The following is a 22,336-nucleotide window of genomic DNA, read 5'->3' as shown; positions in this document are numbered from 1 at the left end:
AACCCTGTGATGGTAGGGGAAGGGGGTTGTATCCAAACAAAGGCATGGAGGAAGCAAGGAAGTTGCCCCTTCAGTGACTGGGGTGGGGGACATCTCTGAGGTGAGGACTGAGGAAGTTGTCCCTTGGATGACTCATGGCAGAGCTGGCGTATCTGAGGTGAGAAGTGAGGAAGTTGTCTCTGCGATGACTGGGGCATCCTCAGGAGGAGCAGTGGGGCTGAGGGCTGGAGGTGCTTTGGAGCAGAAGGGAGACAGCCGCGGAGAGGGAGAGTGACAGATGAGTGCTCAGGAGCACAGCAGGAAGCCCATGAGGGTTTGGAGTGGAGAAGCTGCACCATCTGATCCAAGGTTGTGAGAAGTATGGCTATGGTCAACAGCGGGTCAGGTGTGAGGAAGAGACCAGTGAGAAGGCCACATGGAGGCATCATGGTGGCAGGAGGGGAGTGCTGGTGGATGCATCCTTAGGAGGGTTGACCTCCTGAGGCTGGGTGGGGTCAGAGGAGCCGAGCGTAGAGTCCAGGCTGGGTTTGTCCGGCTGTGTGGTTCCAATTGTGGGCGTGATTGGGGCCCCCAGAAGGTGCAGGTAGAGCCTCATGCATCTTGTGAACTTTTCCGGTCATTCTGTCCATTTGTGCTTTGTGCATTTTGAAACTGAATCAGGAACATAAAAGTTTAAAGTAATAACCTTCCTGGTGAACTTAACCTTTTCTTTAGTCACCCTCATTGTCTCTGGACAAGATTTTTGCCAAGAAGCCTATTTTGCCACCTTTTTTTTTTTTTTATTTGGCTTAGGCCAGGTTTGTTTTGTTTACTTCCTTTTATAACTTTTATTAATCCTTTACCCTCAACCTTTCTGTGCCCTTAAGTCGTAGATGTGTCTCGCAGCACTGGTTGCATCTTATTATTTTGTGCTGTAAGAAAATTTTTTTTTTTTTTAGTGGTTGTTCTTCCTGCTCACCATGCATTCTTCCATCTCAAGCTTTCCTCCTAGAAGTCAAGAAGTCCATCCTTTAGAGATTCCTTTAGTGGGGCCTCTTGGTAGCCAGTGGTGGTGGCCTCTGGGTATGACAGTGGTTGTCAATGTTGCCTGCACTCTGGAAAGGCAGCTGCTGGCCCAGAGTTCTGGGCTTCTCTGGGGTCACTGAAATACTGCTCCCTGGTGGTGTGGTCTCCCATGTGGTGTTGAGAAGGCAGCTCTTGGTGACTTTTTTTTTTTTTTTTTGTGGGGCTGTCCCACAAATTTTGATATATCTTTGTTTTTATTCAGTTCAAAATATTTTCAATTTTCCCTGGTTTCCTTTGGTTCAGAAGTTCCTTACCTATTGCCGCCAAGTCGATTCCAACCCATAGCGACCCCATAGGACAGAGTAGAACTAACTGCCCCATAGGGTTTCTACAGAGCAGCTGGTGGATTTTTACTGCCGACCTTTTGATTAGCAGCCATAGCTCTTAACCACTGCTCCACCAGGGCTCCAAAGCTTCCTTAGATGTATATTATTTTCATTTCCAAATATTTGTTGATATTGTGGCTAGCTTTAATCTAGCCAAATTCTTTTGTCATTGAGTGTACTCTGTACAATTCCAGTAAGTAGAAATTTACTGAGGCCTGTTCCTGGCCCTGCACGTGGCCTATCTTGGTAAGCCCACCACGTGCACTTGAAAAGAACATGTGTTCGGCAGTCGTGGGCAGAGTGTCAGTGTCAGTTAGGTCGACGCGGTTGTAGTGTGGTTCGAGTCTTCAATATCCTTACCGATTTTTTGGTCTAGTTTTCTACCAGTTACTGAGAGAGGGGTCTTAAAACCTCCAACTATGACTGTGGACTTGTCTCATTTTCCCTTTAGTTCTGTCTGTTGTGCTTCATGAACTTTGAAGCTCTGTTGTTGGATGCATGAACATTCAGGACCATTATCTCATCTTGATGAATATCCCTTGTATGTCCTTCTTAATCTCTCGTAACACTCTGTCTTGAAGTCAGTTTTGTCTGATACTAATATCACCGCCTTGGCCTTCTTATGCTTGCTGTTTGCATTGTGTAACTTTTCCCATCCTTTTACTTTCAACCTATCTTTATCTCTTTATATTTAAAAAGCGTCTTTGGTAGACAGCATATACTCTTGTCTTGGTTTTTGGTCCTTTCTGGTGAGCTCTTTTAATTGGAATGTCTAGCCCATATGTATTTAATATAATTACTGATATGTCTGTATTAAATCTTCCACCTTATTGCTTGTTTGCCATTTGCCACTTCTGTTTTTGTCCCTCTTTTGCTTCTTTCCTGCTTTCTTCTGTGCTGGGGAAACATTTATTTTTTAATCATTTCATTTCCCCTTTTGACTTCTTAGCTATACTCTTATCATTTCTTTTCTTGCTAATTGCTCTCAGGTGAATAACATGCATCCTTAACCTATTGAAGTCTGTTAGAGTTATCATGGTACCATTTCCCACCTCACAAGTGTAATAACCTTGTTGTTACTTGCTGTCAGATGGGCTCTGACTCATGACAACTCCATGTGTAACAGAATGAAATGTTGTCCAGTCTTGTGCCATCTTGATGAACATGGGTACATTTGAGTCTATTGTTGCAACCATTATGTTTTCCCTCACATTTGCTGGCCCTCCACTTTACGAAACAGGATGTCCTTTTCCAGCAATTGGCCCCTGGTGATGCGATGCCCAAAGTAAGCATGTTGAAGTCTCAGACAGTATTCTGTGATCCATAGGATTTTCACCAGCTAATTTTTGGAAGTAGATAGCCAGGTCTTCTTCCTAACCTGTCTTAGTCTGGAAGTGCCGATGAAACTTGTCCACCGTGGGTGACCCTGCTGGTATTTAAAATACCAGTGGCAAGGCTTCCAGCATCATAGCAACATGCAAGCCACCACAGTACAACAAACTGACAGACGGGTGGTGGGTTATGACCTTATATTAGTATAATTCCATTTATCTACCCTCCTATCCTTTGCGCTAATGTTGTTATATGTTTTACTTCTACACATATTATAAACCCCACCTTGCAGTATTATTAGTTTTGCTTTAAATTACCTTTTTTTTTTTTTAAGTTACAAGAAATAAAAAACATAGTATTTTATGGATTAAGGACCTAAATGTGTGATCAAAAACCATAGAATTCTTAGAAGAAAATGCAGGGGCAATGCTAACAGGCCTAGCTTTTAACAATGGATTATCTAATATATTAACAAATGTACAAACAGCAAAAGACAACATAAATAAATGGGACCTCATAAAAATGAAAACCTTTTATTCATCAAAAGACTTTCCCAAAAAAGTAAAAGGACAAGCTACTGACTGGGAGGATATCTTCGGCAACCATGTATCTGTAAGAATGTAATAACAAAAATACATATAAAACTTTTGACAACTTAACAACAAAAAGACAAACAGCCCATTCATTAAATGGGCAAATAGACATTTCATCAAAGAGGACATTCAAATGGCCACCAAACACATGAAAAGATGCTTAATGTCATTAGCCATCAGAGAGATGCTAATCAAAACCACAGCAAGATACTGTTTCGCTCCTACTAGGATGGATAAGATAAACAATAAAAAATGTTGGTGAGGGATGTGGGGAAACTGGAACACTTATCCATTGCTGGTGGGAATGTAAAATGGTACAACCATTGTGGAAAACAGTGTGGTGATTCCTCAAAAAATTAAAAATAGAACTACCATAAATCAAACCTGTTGCTGTCAAGTCAGTTCCAACTCATAATGACCCTATAGGACAGAGTAGAACTGCCCCATAGGGTTTCTAAGGAGTAGCTGGTAGCTTCGAACTGCCAACCTTTTGGCTAGCAGCCATAGCTCTTAACCATTGTGCCACTAGGGCTTCAGAATTACTGTATGACCCGGAAATTCCACTCCTAGGTATACACCCAAAAGAACTTCAAAACAGACTCAGAGACTTCTACACCAGTGTTCATTGCAGCACTGTTCACAATGGCGAGAAGGTGGGAACAACCTAAATGCCCATCAACGGATGAACGGATAAACAAAATGTGGCACATACATACAATGGAATATTACTCAGCCAGTAGGGGAGAAATGAAGTCTTGATACATGCTACAGTATGGATGGAGCTAGAAGACATTATGTTGAGCAAAATAATTCAATCACAAAAGGACAAATATTGTATGACTTCATTTATATAAAAAGACAAGAAAAGGCAAATGTATAGAGACCAAAGTTTATTAATGGTTACCAGGATGGGAGGGAGGGGAAGGGGGGGTTATTGGTTATATAATACTGAGTTTCAATGAACGGTGATGGGAAAAACCACAGTGATTAAAGGTACGACTGCACAGCCGATTACTGTAATTGCTGTCAATAAGTTGTACACCTCTAAAAAGTTGAATTGGCAAAAGTTGAGTGATATTTACAACAATGACAAAAAAAAAAAAAAAGTAGCTGCTGAGGCTGCTTATGTACAACCAAACATCTGATGGGATTTGGTTTCTTGGTTTGGAGGTTTGGGGTCGTGGTTTCATGGGACATTGAGTTAATCGGCCTAATAACATGTTTAGTGCTTGTGTTCTACCTCCTAGTTTGTTGTGTAGTTCGTGGGGTCTTAAAAGCTTGCAAGCAGCCATTCGAAGCACAACAATTGGTCTCTATTTACCTGGAGCAACAGAGAAAGAAGGAGGGTCAGGAATAGGAGGAGGAAATGAAATATGTGGCTAATCGTTTCCATGAACAACTACCTCCTTTACCATGAGACCAGAATAAGTGGATGATACTTTTTTTTTTTTAACCTGGCTACCATTACTGAACATTTTGATCCAAGGTTCTATAGAAGAATCCTCTCAAAAGGGGGAAAATACAGAATAGAATTTCAAATTCTGCTGGACTGTAGACTTTCTGGAACCATGGAGGGTGGATGAACCCCTGAAACTATTGCCCTTAAATAACCTTTAAACCTTTAACCAAAAATATCCCCTGAAGTCTTCTTAAAACCAAACAGTAGTTTAGCTTAACTAGTAAAAAAAAAAAAGTCTGCCTTGAGCCTGATGCTCTTTTAAGAACTGTTTACGTGGAATCAAATTCACGACAGCAACTAAAGATTAGATAGGAACCTTAGGGGACAGTGAATTACATTAATGGGGAAGGAACAACTCAGAAAAGGAGGATGAGAATGGTTGCACAACTTGAAAAATATAATCAGTGTCACTGTATTGTACATGTAGAAACTCTTGAATTGGTGTATGTTTTGCTGTGTATATTCTCAACAACAACATAAAATTTAAAAAGACATAGTATTTTATATTTACCACTTCCAGTGCTTTTTCTGTAAATCCATGTTTCTATCTGGTAGTGTTCCCCTTTAGCCTGAAGAATATCCTTTAAACAGTTCTTATATTAAAAATTTGCTGCCCAAACATTCTCTCAGCTTTTGTTCATTTGAAAAGTGTTTTCATTTCACCCTCCTTTTTGAGGACTTCTGGCTAGAGAATTTAGGGGAGACAGTTTTGTTTTTCTTCATGCACTTTAAGGATGTTGTTCCATTGTCTTCTGGCTTCCATTGTTTCTAATGAAAACTCATCAATACCCTTATCATTATTCCCATGCATATAATGTGTCATTTTCCTTTGGCTGCTTTCAAGATTTTCTTTTAATCTGTGGCTTTCAGTAGCTTGACTATCATGTGCTTAGGTTTTTTGTGTTTTTAATTTGCTTGGGTTTTGCTGAGCTTCTTTAATCTGTAAATTGGTGTTTTTTGTTGGTTTTTTTTTTTTTTCATCAAAATTGGAATATTTCAGGCTATTGTTTCTTCAAATATTTTTTCTTAACCTTTCTCACTTTCTTCTCCCGGGACTCCATAAACTAACAGTTTGATATGGTACCACAGGTCCTTGAGGCTTTGTTCATTTTTCTTTCATTTTTTTCTCTCTTCTTCCAGTTGGACATATATTGATATTTCCAGCTTCCAATCTTCATTAAACCTATCCTGTACATTTTTTATTTTAGTTTTTGTGTTTTTCAGTTCCGTATTTTCCATTTTTTTTTAATAATTTCCATTTCTGTGTTAATAGCCTCTATCTTTTCACTCAATAAGAGCATATTTTTTGTAATCATTCAAATCTATTTTTCTTTAATTTTTTAAACCTATTTAAATAGCTGCTTTAAAGTCTTTTTCTGATATGTAAAACATCTTTGCCACTTTGGGGTTAGTTTCTATTAACTGTTCCCCCCTCCCCTTACTATGGGTCATATATATCTGCCTCTTTGGATGTCTGATAATTTTTTGTTTATGTGCTGAACGTTGTAAATGATACACGGTAGAGATTTTGTATTCTGATAGTTTTCTCTGAAGATTGTTTACTTTTGTTCTAGCAGGCAGTTCAGTTACTGGCTGTTCACCTTGAACATCACAGGCTTGGTTTTATGGTTTGCTACGTTGGGTCTAAAGTAGGCTATACTCGCACATGATCCTTATTCCTCAACTGAGGCCTTTCCAGCACTTCAGTTGGTCTTAGATTGTCACACTCTTTGCACTCAGGCTGGCTGGACCTCCAACGCTGTTGACCTCTCATATATGTTCCTTTCAACCCTGCAACAGCCACCCTCTCGTAAGCTTTGTGTTGTCTGCCCTGAGTATGCACAGCCGAGCCCTGGCACAAGAACTCATAGGGAACTCACACACAGTATTCAGTCCCCCACCGACAACTCCCTCCATTCTGCTGCCTTGCCCTACAGATTCCAGCCACCTTAGCTGCCCCAAACTCTGATCTCTGCCTCCTCAGCTTAACGTTGACTGCTGTGCTCTGCTAGAACTTTGTGGCTGGAAAATTGTCGCTGGTCAGAGAATGGCTAGGACATTTGGGAGACTCACCTTGTCAAGTGCCCTGCTCTGCCTGCTGTCCGGTGCCTATAAACGGTTGCCTCATCTGTTCTGTCCCGTTTTACAGTTGTTTACAGCAACAGGGCTAGTCTGATACCAGTTACTCTGTACCAGTTACACCGCTTTCCTGTTGTTCTTGTTTCATGAGTGATAAATCTATTTGTTTACTGAACAGATATTTATAACTCTTTGTGAATTGTACCTTTTATCATTGTTAGATGTTTTATATGTCTTACTCAATGCTTATGGCTGGCTCTGAATTTAATCTTTCTGTTACTAATTTCGCACCCTCACTTCTTTTGTTTGCATTCTCCTGGTATATCTTTCCCAATCATTCATTTGTTGTGCCTCTTATGTTGTTGTTGTTGGCTGTCATTGAGTTGGCCTGAACTGATGGTAACCCCATGTGTTACAGAGTAGAACTGCTCAGTAGGGTTTCCTTGGCTGTAATTTTTATGGAAGCAGTTTGCCAGGCATTTCTTCTGCAGAGTTGCTGGGTGCATTTGAATCTCCAACTTTTAAGTTAGCCAATCACAAACCACTTGCACCACCCAGGTTTCCAGTGTCTCTTATACATAAGACAAATTTGGATTTAACTTTGGAATCCAGTCATAAAAGTGTTGAGTACATTTATATTTATATTACTTTTTGCAGAAATACAAGGGCAAATACTAAAGAACTAAAGCATTTAAATGTCAGGTGGGAAAGGAAGAAGAAGTAATACTGTTTTTGTCATTACTCATGGTGGGAAGTCAGATAATCACTCAAGAAATATGAAATTAACTATTATATCCTTTGGCCCCAAACTACAAAAGATGAGAAAATCCATGAATTTAAAAAACATCCCATGTCTCTCTTGCAGCTCTCCCATATTTCTGTTAGTTATATAACTGGTTCTATACACATAATTCCCATATTGTTTTAGACCTAATCCTACAGGTAAGTAGATTTGGTGTTCTTTGCCAGACCATTTACCGTAGTTCTCCAGTTATCTCTCAAAAGTCAGGAGTTAATCTCCTAGTCCTCTAAGAATAACTTATGGGAGCAATATTCTTTGAGTTCTTACATGTTCAAAAATGTTTGTCTATTGTTTTTATACTTAAGTGAAAGTTAGGCTGGATACAAAATTCTTGGACTATGCTTCCTTCTTCTCAGTCTTTGTAGGCATCACTCCACTGTCTGCTGGCAAAGTTGTGGCTGTGAAACATTGTAAGGACAGCCTAAAGTCCTCCCTCATAAATGACTTGATCTTTTTGCCTGGCTACTAAAAGGACTTTATTTCTATTAAGTCCAATAATTTTACTAGGTAATATCTTAGTGTTGAATATTCTATATCCTTTCTTTGGCCTTAGATCATAAAACTTCAATTTCTAGAAATTAAAATTGGTTCTCTATATCAGTGAATGTTATAGCACCTCTGCCTCTTTCATGTCTATCATTTTCTCTTCAGCCCGCTTTAACTCTTTGTTTCCCTTTCATTTTGCCCACTTTTTATCATTCCTATTCCCTATGTGCCTTTATTTCCAGTTCACTTCATTTCTTTGGGCTTTTCTTCCACTTCTTTCCTGAGTGTTGCCAGTCCAGATCATCTCCTCTGTTTTGCTGCTTTGGGCTCTTGTTTTATAGGGGTAATTGCTTCATTATGCTTTCTTCTGTTTTGTTAATTCATGGCAAAAATGTTTGGTAACAATTTTCATTTGCTTCTGATGAGCGCTGTCATTTGTTTTTTGTTTCTTCCTTTTTCCTGTCTTTACTCCTCCTTTTTCCTTTTCTCCCTCCTCCACTTTCCTTGTATTATCTTTGCAGAGGTGAATGATTCTCAACTGGGGGTAGTATGGTCCCGTTAGGAGGCCTTTAGAAGTATGTGGGCACTTTGGTTGTCACAGTGATTGCAAAGTGCCTGTGTCATTTAGTACCTGGGGACAGAGATGCTAAATGCCCTGCCGTGCATGACACAGTCTGCAAAACCAAGACTTGCCTTAGCTACAAAGGCAGCAATTGTGATTGCGTTCTTTCTTGTTGCTGCAGGAGGCATGTATTAGGGAGGATCAGGGCAGGAACCTTTCCTATCACCCAGGACTGACCGTGTGGGCTTTCAGCCACCAGACAGGCCAGCTTGCAGACTGCTGGGCCAGGGCTCCGCCCCCTTCTCAGAACCAGATCAGGCCCAGGGAAGCTCCTGCAAAACGGATGATGGTTTTACCCCTCAACCAAGTGAAGTTGACTTTGCAGCTCCTTTTGCAACCACACCTTCTGGTGGTGTCGCTCACTCATTCCGCCCACACCCTGCTTGATTCCCACTCTTGGCAGCCCTTTAGCCCCTTTTGTATTTCAGGGTTTCATATGTCTCTTAATTTTCTTGAAGATGGAATTTGCACTTTTCATACTCCTGTGCTTTTGAGCGGTTGCTGAGATCTTTCCAGAAGGGAGACGTGCTGACTGTATGCTGCAGTCAAGCTGCCAATGGTTGCTCTCACCTAAATTCTACGATACAGTGTATTCATTCCCATGGGGAGGGGCACCAGTACCCAACCTAACCAAAGTCTTTCCTTCCCGAGGGCTGGGAATTCCCTTTGTCCTGTCAGGCCCCAAGGGCCGCTCTCTATCAGGGAAGGAAATTAGTCAGAACCAGCCCCTCCCCAGCAGGCCTTCACGGCAGAGCAGCAGAGGTGCAGCATAGGAAAGGGCCTGAATTCTCCCCTCATACTCCAAGAGTTCAGACAAGAACAAAGTTCAGGCTGCTTCCTGAGGCAGGTCTGTGCACTGGCTCTGAGGAGGTAGGAGGTAAGCTCTGCAGGAGTGTGCAGCCGCCATGGCAGGCCAGCGTCTCTTTTTTTGCCCAGGCAGCCAGACCTTGGGACCATTCCCGGGTGAGCACCTGTGTGACAGGCTTGAAGATTCTGTCACCTAATGGTTCTCCTGCTGCTTTCAATCTTGTAGGCGTGTGGAACTCATGAAGTCACCAATCCCGGCATAGCTGACGTCACGATCCGGCCAGATCGCAAGCTCCTGGCCACTGCAGGCTGGGACCACCGTGTTCGCATATTCCACTGGAGGACGATGAAGCCACTGGCCGTGCTGGACTTCCATACTGCAACTGTCTACTGCGTGGCCTTCGCTGATGATGGCTTGCTGGCCTCGGGGTCTGGGGATCAGCGCATCAGTGTCTGGTCGCTCTACCAGCGCACATGACTTGCCCTCGCTTCTTGCTCAAAATGCGCTGAGGGTGGGGAGGGCGCTTCTGCACTTCAGCCTTGACTTGGTTGTGTGGAAAACTGGACATCAGGTACCCCTAAGGACCAGCAAGCCATAGGCTGCACTCCACTTATGATAAAGAGCGCAGTCCGTGGAATCCTCACGTTCTTCATGAGATGTACTTTCCTTTTGTGACATCTGTTGTCCATACATAAGTGACTCTGACAATTTAAAAAAGAAAACTGAGCAGAGGGGGTCAGAAACTGGCTGAATGGACACGAAAACGGTGAAGAGAAGGAGTGTGCTGTCTCATTAGGGGGAGAACAACTAGGAGTATATAGCAAGATGTATATAAATTTTTGTATGAGAGACTGACTTGATTTGTAAACTTTTCACTTAAAGCACAATAAAAATTTTAAAAATAAATAAATAAATACAAAAAAAAAAAAAAGAACTGAGCCAGACATCTGAGCACTCATACCCTATGTAAGAGACGTTTGCTTGCATCTGGCAGCATTGCCAACCTAAGTGTGTTTTACAATAAATTTTCACTTGCACACCTGTAGGCTTGAAGTAGGAATTCTGCGAGGAGACCCCTATTTCCCCCACTTGGTCAAAGCCAAGAGCCCCGCTATAGATGGGGCCAGCTGGCACCTATTTTCGTTTTTGCTGTTGAGTGGGTGGGATGAGTGTGGGTCCCCAGAACTATGCCTCAGGAGTCTGCAGACCCTGAGCACAGCTGCCACAATGCTCACATGGCTTCTTGCTCCAGGGACAGCCGGGAGCCTAGGACGCAGGATGGAGGCCATGCTCAGTAAAAGGAAAGACTTCAACTCCCCAGAAAGAGCCAGGCAGAAAGAGTGCTGACAAGAGAGGGCAGAGGTGATTTCTGGGCAGAAGGAGCTCATAGTGCCCAGGACTAGGCCAAATTCATGCCAGTGAAAAGACATGGCTAGCCCCTCCCTCCAAAGAAAGTGTGTTTCAGTGACTTCTACCAGCGATCTCTTCAGGGCAGTCTAGACTCCCACCATCTGGCACATCAAAACTCCAGCCTCTACTCATTACACAGTTGCAAAATCACCTCTATATTTTAGATATTTCTTAGAGCAGCACCCCACTCCTAGTACCAAATTCTTACCTAGTACTGTTGTAACACAAATACCACAAAGCTAAGTGGGCAGCTTCAAAGGACAAAAACTTATTTTCTCATAGTTCTGGAAGCTAAAAGCCTAAGGGTCTCAGCCACGTCCTTCTTCCTTGTCACTAGCACTGGGTGTTCCTTGATTCCTTGGCTTGTAGATGATCCTCACATGGGGCCTGTTTTCCCCCATATGTGTATTAGAGTTTTGTCAAAATATCTATAGTCTGGAGGCAGAACACACCTCAGGAAGGTCCTTTTTTGCTCCCAGGGCCCTCAGACTAATTACATGACATGACATAATCTGCTTTATTTAAAGCCAACTGATTTGATCACATGTAACTCCATAATGGCAACTAGACTTGTGTTTGGTCGAACAGGGAACTATAGCCTAGCCAAAGTGACAAAACCAACCAGCACAAAGTGAAAGCAAAAGGCTGGCAAGAGGCCATCTCCACAGTGAATTCTGGGCAGCAAGCATGAAGCGTTACGCACGACGAAGGGCATAAATCACAAGATGGCATCCATGCCACAGCAGCACTATGGAACGGCAACATGATAAAAACTAGGAATTAGCAAGCAAACCAGACAGTGCCCACCCAGGTCTCATCTTGCCATTGGCCAGATTACAGCATAGTTGAGTTCCCAACCTCACAGGGTGTCTTCTCTTAAAGGTGAGACCTTGATTGGAAAGGAGTGGGATCCTAAAAATTGAATGGGGGTCTATGGGGAAACCCAAGTGAAGCTGGGGACCTTGAACCCCTAAATTCTGCCAGTCTCCTTTGCCAGTAGAAGCAGCCTGCAGCCCTGCCTAAAGAGGTTCACCCTTTGCCTAGAGAGCCTGGCCTCCCTCCCCTGAGAGAGATGCCTTGCCAGGCACACTGCTGATTCACCTCCAGGTCCACCCCCACCACCCCTCTCTGCCTCTAGACCTGTAACCAAACTCAAGTTCTGGTGGGCCCCAAAGAGGAGGTACACTGTGTGACCTGGGAGGAGGTGTGCTACCCCTCTCCAAAAGAATGGCATAACTTTCCAGGAACATGCGTGGGAATGGGTCTGCAGGGGGTGGGATCAAGGTGGCAGGAACAAAGTTGGATCAGGCCAACTTTATTGAAGTGGCCCCACTTAAGCAGAGACTCTGTACTCAGTGTTGTAGCTTGAGAGGTTAGAAAGGGCTTTAATAGTTTGGTTGGTTGTTTGGCTGAAATGAGGACCTGAAGGTGACCTACAGTAACAGTAAGTGAGGATGAAATGCCAGAACCGCCTTGGTACACTGTACAAAAAGATGTCCAAAGGCTGAGGGAGAGTGGAATGTTAGCGTGGATTTATCGTGTCAGACCTGCTTGCTCACCATGGGAGGGTACAGAGGACACCATTCACCATGACTATGAGGAATAAATCTGTGAGGGGAGCCCCAGCATCCTTGAGAAATGCTGTGGGTACTCTTCTCCATAGGTCAGGAATGACCATGGGAACTGCTGCCACTGAACTGGGACCCCTAAATGCACTGGGGAGAATGGGGTGGCACTTAATCACCAAAGACAAGGTGGGTGTCATTACTATAATGGACAGCAGGGTCAAAGCCGTAATCAGAATAGTGGACATGTAGAGACCTATGGCATGGGCTGGTTGACCGTGGGGTCCCTAGAAATCAAATTAGGCAGCCTACTCAAGTCTGATTTGATACGCATACACAGAAGTATTGTAGATCTGGTGAAGAGAAGTCTGACTTGGATCACCAAAACAGTCACAGCCTCTCGATCACACACCCACAGCATCTCAAAGGAAGAGGAGGCTGGTCCCATTGAGGGAGGGCCCTGCCACACTGTCAACAATTTCTACTGTCCATCTTCCTTCCAGCCTTCCCCAAAGGGGCCTAAAGCCATTCCCCAGGGAGCCTGTACATTGGGTGAAAACTCCAAGCAGCTTTAGTGGGGGTCCAAGTTCATGGACCTCCTGGCTCCGTTGGATAGAGGTGGCTGCTGGGTGTCTTCCGGAATCTCTGGGAGGCTCCACACTGATTCCCCTTGAATATCCTATAGCTGGGTCGCCAGGACATCCAGGATGTGTCCAGAGGAATTTTGTAATCAGTGAAGTATCAGTGAGGCGTGGCTTTGTTTCAGACTGTGGAGAAGGAACCTCCTCGCACACTGTGGGCGTTGGCCACAGAGGTGCCACATCCACGTGTGTGGTGTCTGTTAGGGTTGTGATGTGTGCTGGTCCTGACATACTTGCAACAGTGGCAGGTGAAGGAGGTCCACACCTGGCCGTTGAGCACCCGGGGACGACCATAGATGTGCAGATTTGTTCCGGAGTTATCTTCATCCAGCTGCAGCACGGCCACACTCCCTGCTGCTTGAGGGGGAGCCACCTCCAGCAGTGGCTGTGGTCCACTCAGCACTGTTGCAGTAGCTTCTACCAGGACTGACGGTTTTAAGTTTGGGGTCCTTAGAAGCAGCTCTCAATACAAATCACCTGTTTTAACTCCCCACCAGACACTTGTTTGCTTACATGCCTAGCGACAGCATGGGCTCTTGGTAGTAGGATGGTTAGTTTAGAATGCAAACCCTTGCTAGTTTTGCCACGTGGCCAGCTACACACCTACTGGAGTCTCTCACATGTACCTCCACAGCCTCCAGCACAGCTCTGTGATGTTTCCAATGACATCCAAGCACAGGAGCTGGGGGAGAGGGACTTGTCTTGGTGACTGGTCGGAAGGTGATGGCAGCAGTGGTCTTGACCCTGCAGATGCCCAACATTAAGTACGGCTTGGACACTGAGACTGCCAGGCAGTCATCACGCCTCACCCGTCTCCCTCCTCACTGACGTGGAGCCGTGAATGCACACAATATGAGGGCCCTGGGAGTCTGTCCCTGCATGGTCGGGCTTGGAGAGTGGGCCTAGCTCTGAGGAATCACTCCGAGGAAGAGGCAGGGGTGGGTGAGCTCTGGCCATGCCAAGGGGGTTGCAGGGGGGTATGTGGTGTGCTGGAACTGCAACGGCGGCCGCATAGGTGTGGGTCTAAAATAGGAGCTGGAGATAGCTGCCTTGTCAGTTTCTTTGCATACCTTCTCACTAGTCCTCTTGAGGCCAGGTTCACACTGCTGAGGCCCTGTAGTACCTGCCCCCCACCTTGGTTCCCAGCCACCCTCAACGCCAGCTCGTGTAACCTCAGCAGCTTGGGATGTGGGGCCTCTGCCTCTCGCTTGCATCAGCATCATCAGCTCCAAAGAACTGGGGTGACTCTCCATCTTTGGCATCATCACTGTATTTACGAAAAGGGCTGGACCTAACAGCCATGGAGGCGAGCGTCCCAGACAGAGGGACAGTGTGCTTCACGTCAGCAGTAGAGTAGCTCGATCCAGAAATACACTTTCCCAAATTTCCAAGGTGAGGTGTGGCTCATGGCCACCAGCATCGTACTAGTAAGACCATGAGCAGGGGGCTGTTGGCAGGGAGGCGAGGGCCAGGGCCTGGTTGCTGGCCCTGGTTCTTTAAAGCATAGGAACAAGTGAAGGCACATAGGAAGATGTAGATGGCCGACCGCAGGTCGGGTCTGAGCTGCCTCGAATAAGTCACACGGTATCAACAGTGTCTCAGGGACATCTTGTGGCCGAATCTTGTGTGTAGGGCGGAGTCTGGCTGCCACGGCTCCCAGGGAGCCCTGCGGGTCTAGTGAGTGGATTCCACACTGATGTGGGAACGGGTCGTGCCCTGTCTGCACAGGGCAGTCCCACTTTCCACCAGGAAAGAGGCGGTAGTTGGGGGCAGGTCCCCACCCACCAGGCAGGTCTCTGAGTTCCTGAGGGCTGAGGGACCAGGGCCTACGTTTGCTCAGCCAAGCTGCTGCCAGGAGAGGGGTCCGTGTAAGCACGAGGCGGAGTCCACCACAGGTCACGTGGTGTTACACAGGTGGTAACAGAGTCAGCAAGGCCCCACGTACTGGCAAGTCGCCACAGGTCTGACCAATCTCAAACCTCTGTGCAACATTGTAAAACTAAGAGCCCCAGCAATGGGAGCCCCAGCAGAGAAGATGCTCAATGTTTTCAAAACCTCCTTCTTTTCACATCCAGGGTGCTAGTCAGCCTCCCTCAGACCCTGGCCTGGTGGAGGTGCAACTGAGCCAGTGTGTGCCTGCTCAGGCTCGTGCTCTGAGGGTCAGCTGTCACCTCAGACGGTTGTCTGCCAACCACTCGATGACCCCTATTGCTGAGAGGGCTCGGCCAGGGCCCCGTGGTTGTCCCTGACTGTGTGATGCACAGCAAGCAGTCACCATCACCATGGGAGGAAGGATGGAGTTCCTCCCCCTCACAGGAAGAGCACCGACGCCTCCATCGAAGACTGTGCTGTCTCACAGCTGCTTTTCACCAGGAGGCCGCGCATGCCTCTTGTGAAGAGAACGCAAGTGCTTTTGGCGTTAACTGAGGACCCTTTACGTTCTAGGTAGTGGCTTTTGTTTTTACATAGATGTTCACAGCAGCTTTATTCAGAATAGCCCAAAGCTGGAAACAGCCCAAATGTGCATCCACAGGTGAATGGAAAGACAAGCTGTGGTACATCCATGCCATGGACATCTGCCAGCAATGGAGACACACGCAGGCTGGGAAACACAGCGAAGCCCTTGACTGCCTTCCCATCGCAGGCTAAGGGGTTATCTACCCCGGGGGGCACCAGGCTCCCTTGTCGCACAGGTTGCTTCAGGTGGTGGACTCACAGAGTTCCAAGCATTGCACGCACCCCACGTCGGACTTTTCTTCAGCCCCCATTTCACCAGAGTACAAACAGCCTGGTTTTCTGTCAAAGCATCTCTGCACAGCCTGGGCTTATCATCTTCCTTCCACGCTGTCCTCAGAGCAGCAGTGAAGGGCAAGCTCCTTGCGGCCCACCAGGACTCAGGCCACTCGCCCAGCACAGGCGTGTGGTGTGTCCTGCCCTTGTCAGAACCCCAATAAAGAAGTGCCTTAGGGTCTGCCAACCTGTGGGCACAGGGTCCCTGTCCCCATGAGCATCCAATCAAATACTGCAAGCCCCCTGAACAGCCAGGGGCGGGGCCAGACCCAACACTGCGCCCCTGCCAGCGGTGTGCACATTTCCATCCTCAGTTCTGCTCCAGTCGCGAAGAGGGCTCATAAATGACAGGAGGACCTATGAGATGGCTGGGATCACTTCCGCCAGCTCCATGGACTCTCCTGCCTTGGCTGCTGTGGAGATCGGCCAAGACCACTTCCGGGCCATCTGCTCCTGGTCTCTCGTAAGACATTCTACATCATCCACTGCGCAGCTTGGTGTTCCCAGCCCCAAAATGTTGATGTCCTACCATCTAGTTCCTAACCAGGTTCAGTAGCGTGTTCCCCCTCCAGCTTGCCCCAGGCATTCAGAGCCACCTTCACCATGACTTCCGGTCTGTTCTTCACCCTAGCTGAGGTTTGCGCTTCAAGCTGCATCCAGTGGTGTCAGGCAGTAGAGCATGTCCTTGATGTCACGGCACCTGCTGGTGGTCCTCCTCCATCTGGTAGACAGCCTGGAATGCAAGCAGTTGAGTCCAGGCCAAGTGGCTGCCCTGGAAGCGCCACCCTCTCCTGGTTACATGAATCAGGCCAGCAGCCGGCACCCCTCACTGGCAGGTGTGTCTGCATGGCTCTTGAGAAGCCCTATGATCCCCAACAGCTGCAGGTGGTCCTCAGGGTGCCAGTGGGAGTGCTTCTCATGGACACCGTCCCCAAGGGTGCTCAGGTGGGCAGGCAGGTAGGGTGCTAACCGCCTGGGGAGGCACAGACCCACTGCCAGACCTCCTGCACTGACCTGGAGCTGCAGCAGAACCACTGCCAGGCCCAGCAGCCCTTCTGCACACGCAGCCACATCTGTGGTTCGTGGTACACCGTGTGAATTCACCCAGAGAATTTCCCATCCAGTTCCAGAATGCCTTTTCTGGGCTATGTTAATGGTTAACTGAGCAGCCTTCTTTAGGACTTCAAGTTTCAATGATGTTTCATTCAGGGATTATTTTAATTTCACACAATCCACATTGATAAATTGTTGTTAGTTGCCATCAAGTCAGCCCCAATTTATGGCAACTCCATGCACAACAGAACAAAACACTGCCTGGTCCTGCACCAACCCCATGATCAGTTGCAGACGGGTACATTGTGATCCATAGTGTTTTCGCTGACTGATTTTTCAGAAGTAGATCACCAGGCCTTTCTTCCTGGTCATCTTAGTCTGGAAGCACCACTGAATCCTGTCTAGCATCACAGCAACACAAAAGCCTCCACTGACAGACAGGTGGTGGCTGTGCATGAACTCGGGTTTCCTGCATGGAAGCCGAGAATTCCACTGAACCCCACTACCCTCTGATAAGCGGTAACAAGTCTGTACCTTGCGCGTCAACACTGCCTTCTGGGCAGATGTCCATTCCTGGAACCTGGTAGGAATGTGACTGAAGTCTGCCTGGAAGTTGTTGCAGCTGAGAGGACGAAAAGCCCCCACAGCGGGTCCCAGGTTCTGCTGCAGCAGGCCTCCTCTGCAGTGAGTGACAAAAGCGGCAGGGGTCTGGCTGCAGCTGCAGGACAAGTAAGTGTCCTCTCATCTCATCTCACTGTGTCCGTTGGTTGCCCAGCCAGATGTTTTCCCAGTGTGTCCAAGCTAATCAACAGAAAGAGACAAATGTTTTTATCAGCTTCTCTAAATATACTTACATTGTTAACATTCTCTTCGATAGTGTTCAGGTTGCTCATAGCCAAAGCAAATACTTTGTATTTGGAAGAAGTGGTCCAGCATTTCTTGTGATGTTCGGTACTGACTTTGGTAGGTGTGTTTTGCTCTCCTGCTTTTACTGGAAGAGTTTCTATGGGCCAGGAGTCCAGTCACAGCGTAGCTGGTCCTCTGCTTCGGGTCTCCCAAAGCTGCATCCGAAGTCTTGGTCATGGCTGGGTCCTCTTGAGCCCGCATAGTGGTTGGCAGAATCCTGGCCCTCAGGGCTGTAGGATGAGGCCCATCTCCTCAAGGCCACCCACAGTCCCTGCCATGGACCCCCTCTATCGGCATTCAGGGCCAGCAGGAGTGGCCTTGCAATGTCAGTGCCATAGCTTTTACAGCCCAGTATGGCAGTCAGGTGTGGCTGCAGGGCCTCCGTGTCCTAGGAGGGACGTTCTCCCTGTAGCATCGTGCAGAGGAGACAAAGATACCACTGATCAGCAGAAATGGGCAGGACAGCAGCATGTCTTCACCTCTAGGCTTGCAGGGACAGGGAGTGCCCAGACTTCGTGGCTGAAGAAGGCAGGTGGTGGCCCCTCACCCAGCGTCCACCACAGTCAGGGCCTCCTGAGAAAACCTGCCTCCAGTGCCGAGAGCTCCCACCTTGACGTGAGTGTCCACACATGCAGACCCTGCAGAGGCTGCCTGGGCATCAACTCATCCAGCCCCACAGCCACCACCCAGCCAGGCCAGCAGACTTACCTCACGCCCCATGGCTCTGCAGGATGGTGCAGACAGGCCCAGGCTTGGGGTTCCTCAAGCCAGAGGCTGCGCTCCCAGAGGCACAGCCTTCTGCCTCTTGTCCGGCTGCCTCAGTCAGGTGCCTTTCATATTTGTGGTGCCTCAGAATGTCATCCCACGCCTCATCTGGCACCCCCTTGGACTTGCACCTGGGGGCAAGTGTCTTCCGCCCCCCGCCGCTGAGCCTCCGTGCACTCCTCTCATACGGTCCCTCTGGGTGGACAGCCGACGGCAGACACAGCACATGAAATTCAGAGCTCACCATTTTTCCCTTTCCTCCCTGAGTTCCGCAGACGGGATAATGGGCAGGGCGGGCTTGTCAGCTCAGACATTAGGAGTCGTTTGATGCCCTGAGATGATCCGAAGAGTGTTGACTGGCGCAGCACCCGGGGAGTCTGGCGGCGCGCGTCTGTGCATCATGGCCTTGTGTTGACGTGTGGAGCATGTCTTTACACCCCCGAATGACTGCTGCACAGTGGAGTGTTTCTCACCTGCTTCTCTGCCAAGAAGCCACACAACACCCTCTGCACAAAAGAACTGTTTGCACAGAGGAAAAACATTCCTTCAGGGGGTGCTTTAGAAATGCCTGATACTCAACTAGCTAGAACTTCCTAGAGAATCCTCGCGCTGCAAACAACGAGCTGGCCCAGGCGAGACGTGCAGTGAACTTGCTATGCACCTGTGCTTCCAGGCAGGTGACTGCCCAGCACAGGCTGCCACATCACCAGCACTGTGGCCAGGAGGGCGCAGCTGCTCACGCACCCCGGCCCCGCCCCGCCTTCTGTGAGAGCGTGTTCTCCAAGCCTGGCTTTCCAACTCCGCCTTTCCCCTGAGCAACTTCTGCACCTGGGTTGGGACAGGCAGCTCAGGAAGTAAAGGCCCTTACTAGCTCTTCTTACTTTTTCAGCTGTCTGTCTTGCTTTTTCAGTTCCGTGAGCAGCAACTCTGCCCTCACTCACCAGTTTGTGTGTGTGTGTGTTTGTGTGGTGAAAACATACACAGCAAAACATTCCCAACTCAATAATTTCTATATGTATAGTTCAGTGACATTGATTACATTCTTCCTGCTGGGCAACAATTATCGTTATCCTTTTCCAAATTATTGTATGACTATTAACATAAACTCAATACCCCCAGAACAATGACACCCCCTTTTTCCCTGCCTTCCCGCTGGTAACCACTAACAATCCCTGATTTTTATACATTTGCTTTTTTCATAGAAATGAGATCATACAGTACTTGTCCTTTTGCACTTGACTAATTTTGCTCAGCATGATGTTTTCAAGGTTCATCCATGTTGCGGCCTGCAACAGGACTTCATTCCTCTTTATGGCTGAGTAATACTCTTTTGTGTGTATAGGCCACATTTTGTTTATCCATTCATCCACTGATGGACATTTAGGGTGTTTCCACCTTTTGGCTATTGTGAAAAGTGCTCTAATGAACATTGGTGTAAAGGTTTCTGTTTGTGTTCCTGCCTTCACTTCTTCTGGGTACGCACCTAGGATTAGCATTGCTGGGTCATGTGGTAGCTCGAGGTTCAACTTTTTGAGGAACTGCTGATCTGTTTTCCACAGTGGCTGCACCGTTTTACATTCCCACCAGCAATGGATGATGAGGGTTCTAGTTTCTCCACAACCTTGCTGTTGTTTTGGTTTTTATCATTGCCATTCTAATGGGAGTGAGATTGTATCCCTTTGTGGTTTTGATTTGCATCTCCCTAATTTTTTTTTTAATGGCTAATGATGTTAACCATCTTTTCATGTGCTTGTTGGCCATTTGAATATTCTCTTTGGTGAAATGTCTGTTCAAGTCCTTTGCCCATTTTTTGATTGTGTTGTTTGTCTTTTTATTAAGTTGTAAAAGTTTTTTTTTTTTAATTTAAATATTTTGGATATTAGACCTTATTGGATATATGGTTCCTAAAAATTTCTTCCTATTCTGTAGGTTGTCTTTTCACTTTGTTGATAAAGTCCTTTGATAAACAAAAGTATTTCATTTTTATGAGGTCCCGTTAATCTATTTTGTCTTCTCCTGCCCATGTTTTTGTTGTCATATCTGATAAACCAAAAAACCCGTTGCCAGTCAAGTTGATCCTGACCCATAGCAACTCTAGGACACAGTAGAGCTGCCCCATAGAGTTTCCAAGGAGCAACTGGTTGATTTGAACTGCTGACCTTTTGGTTAGTAGCCATAGCACTTAACCACTACACCACCAGGGTTTCCTCATATCTGATAATCCATCAAAGAATCTTATGCTTTTAGTTTTCATAGTTAGGTCCTTGATCCATTTTGGATTGGTTTCTGTGTATGATGTGAGGTCTGAATCCTGATTCATTCTTCTGCATATAGAAATCCAAGTTTTCCAGCACCATTGATTGAAGATTCTTCCTGCTCCATTGAATAGACTTAGTACCCTTGTCGAAAATAAGTTGACCACAGGTATATGGACAGACACCAGTTTTTATGGGATACCCATTAACAGCCAGGCAGGAAGGAAGCAGATGGCAGAAGGGACAGCAAGGTGTGAAGGGTGAGGCAGCTGCTGTTGAGTGGGACAGACACATATAGGGATGCATACAGATGCTCACATGGACACCCAGACAGTCCACATGCACACCTACAGTCCACACAGATGCCCACATGGACAAGCACATGAATGCCCACACAGACACCTGCACAGGTGCGCACATGGACACACATACAGATGCACACACATACGAGGATGCTCACACAGACATCCACATGCATGTGCACATAGACAGGCACAGAGATGTGCACACAGCCCACATGGGCATGCACATGGCCAATTCACATGGACATGGACAATCCATATGGACACACACATGGATGCACACACATAATAAGGATGCTCATACAGATAGCCACGTGGACATGAACACGATCATGGACACAGACGTGCACATAAACAGTCTACAAGGACACACACATGGATAGTCCACACAGGTATGCACATGGGTGTCCACACATACAAGGATGCGCACATGGACACACACACACACAAACATGGACATGGATGTGCACACGGACATCCACATGGATATGCACAGCCCACCAGACAGACAGCTGTCAGTTCTACAGAAGAGGTTCCAAAGACACACTCTAGGAATGCACATAAGGGAGCACTGGGGTGGGAAATATAACTATGCACCATAAGAAAATGTGATGTGCTAAGCTAAAACATTAGTAAGAGCTCCTGATTTTCCAATGAAATGCTTTTACCTCCCATCCCTGCTAAGGAGCCCAGGAACAACAGCATGTGTGCCACTGCTAGCTCTGCATACACACCCAGCACGCTGATTTGGCCTCTAAACCCCTTAAAGCAGGGTTAGTAAACTACACTCTGCACTGGCAACTGGCTGTTTTTGTGCTACAACAGCAGAGCTGAATAGTCACAGCAGAGACTGTGTAGCCCACAGAGCCAAAAATAGTTACTATCTGGTCCTGCACAAAAAAAGTTTGTTGGCCCCTGCCTAAGGTATAACTGATTCCATGATATGGGGCAAACATGGAAAATCCTTTGCTGCTGCCAAAATGTAGAGTGTGATGTGTTCAAAGATAACAAGGACCAGCACTAAAGGAGCAGCCTCCTAAATGGGACTCGTGACAAGTCAAGCCTCCAGATTGTAAT

The 22,336-nt window shown here is 46.6% G+C and overlaps 1 protein-coding gene across 1 annotated transcript in view; it reads left to right on the top strand.

Annotated features, from left to right (window-relative positions):
• The window catches only part of GNB1L (G protein subunit beta 1 like), an 85,615-nt gene extending 75,045 nt beyond the window's left edge, over positions 1 to 10,570 (top strand). Inside the window, exon 7 of the mRNA XM_049865824.1 lies at positions 9,798 to 10,570. Within this exon, the coding sequence (XP_049721781.1) occupies positions 9,798 to 10,049 (252 nt within the window). The 3' untranslated portion in view covers positions 10,050 to 10,570. The remainder of the gene's footprint in view (positions 1 to 9,797) is intronic.
• The last annotated feature ends 11,766 nt before the right edge of the window (positions 10,571 to 22,336 follow it).

The sequence above is a fragment of the Elephas maximus genome, chromosome 22, assembly GCF_024166365.1.
Source record: "Elephas maximus indicus isolate mEleMax1 chromosome 22, mEleMax1 primary haplotype, whole genome shotgun sequence".
NCBI lineage: Eukaryota > Metazoa > Chordata > Mammalia > Proboscidea > Elephantidae > Elephas > Elephas maximus.
This window is presented reverse-complemented; position numbering and strand designations above follow the sequence as displayed.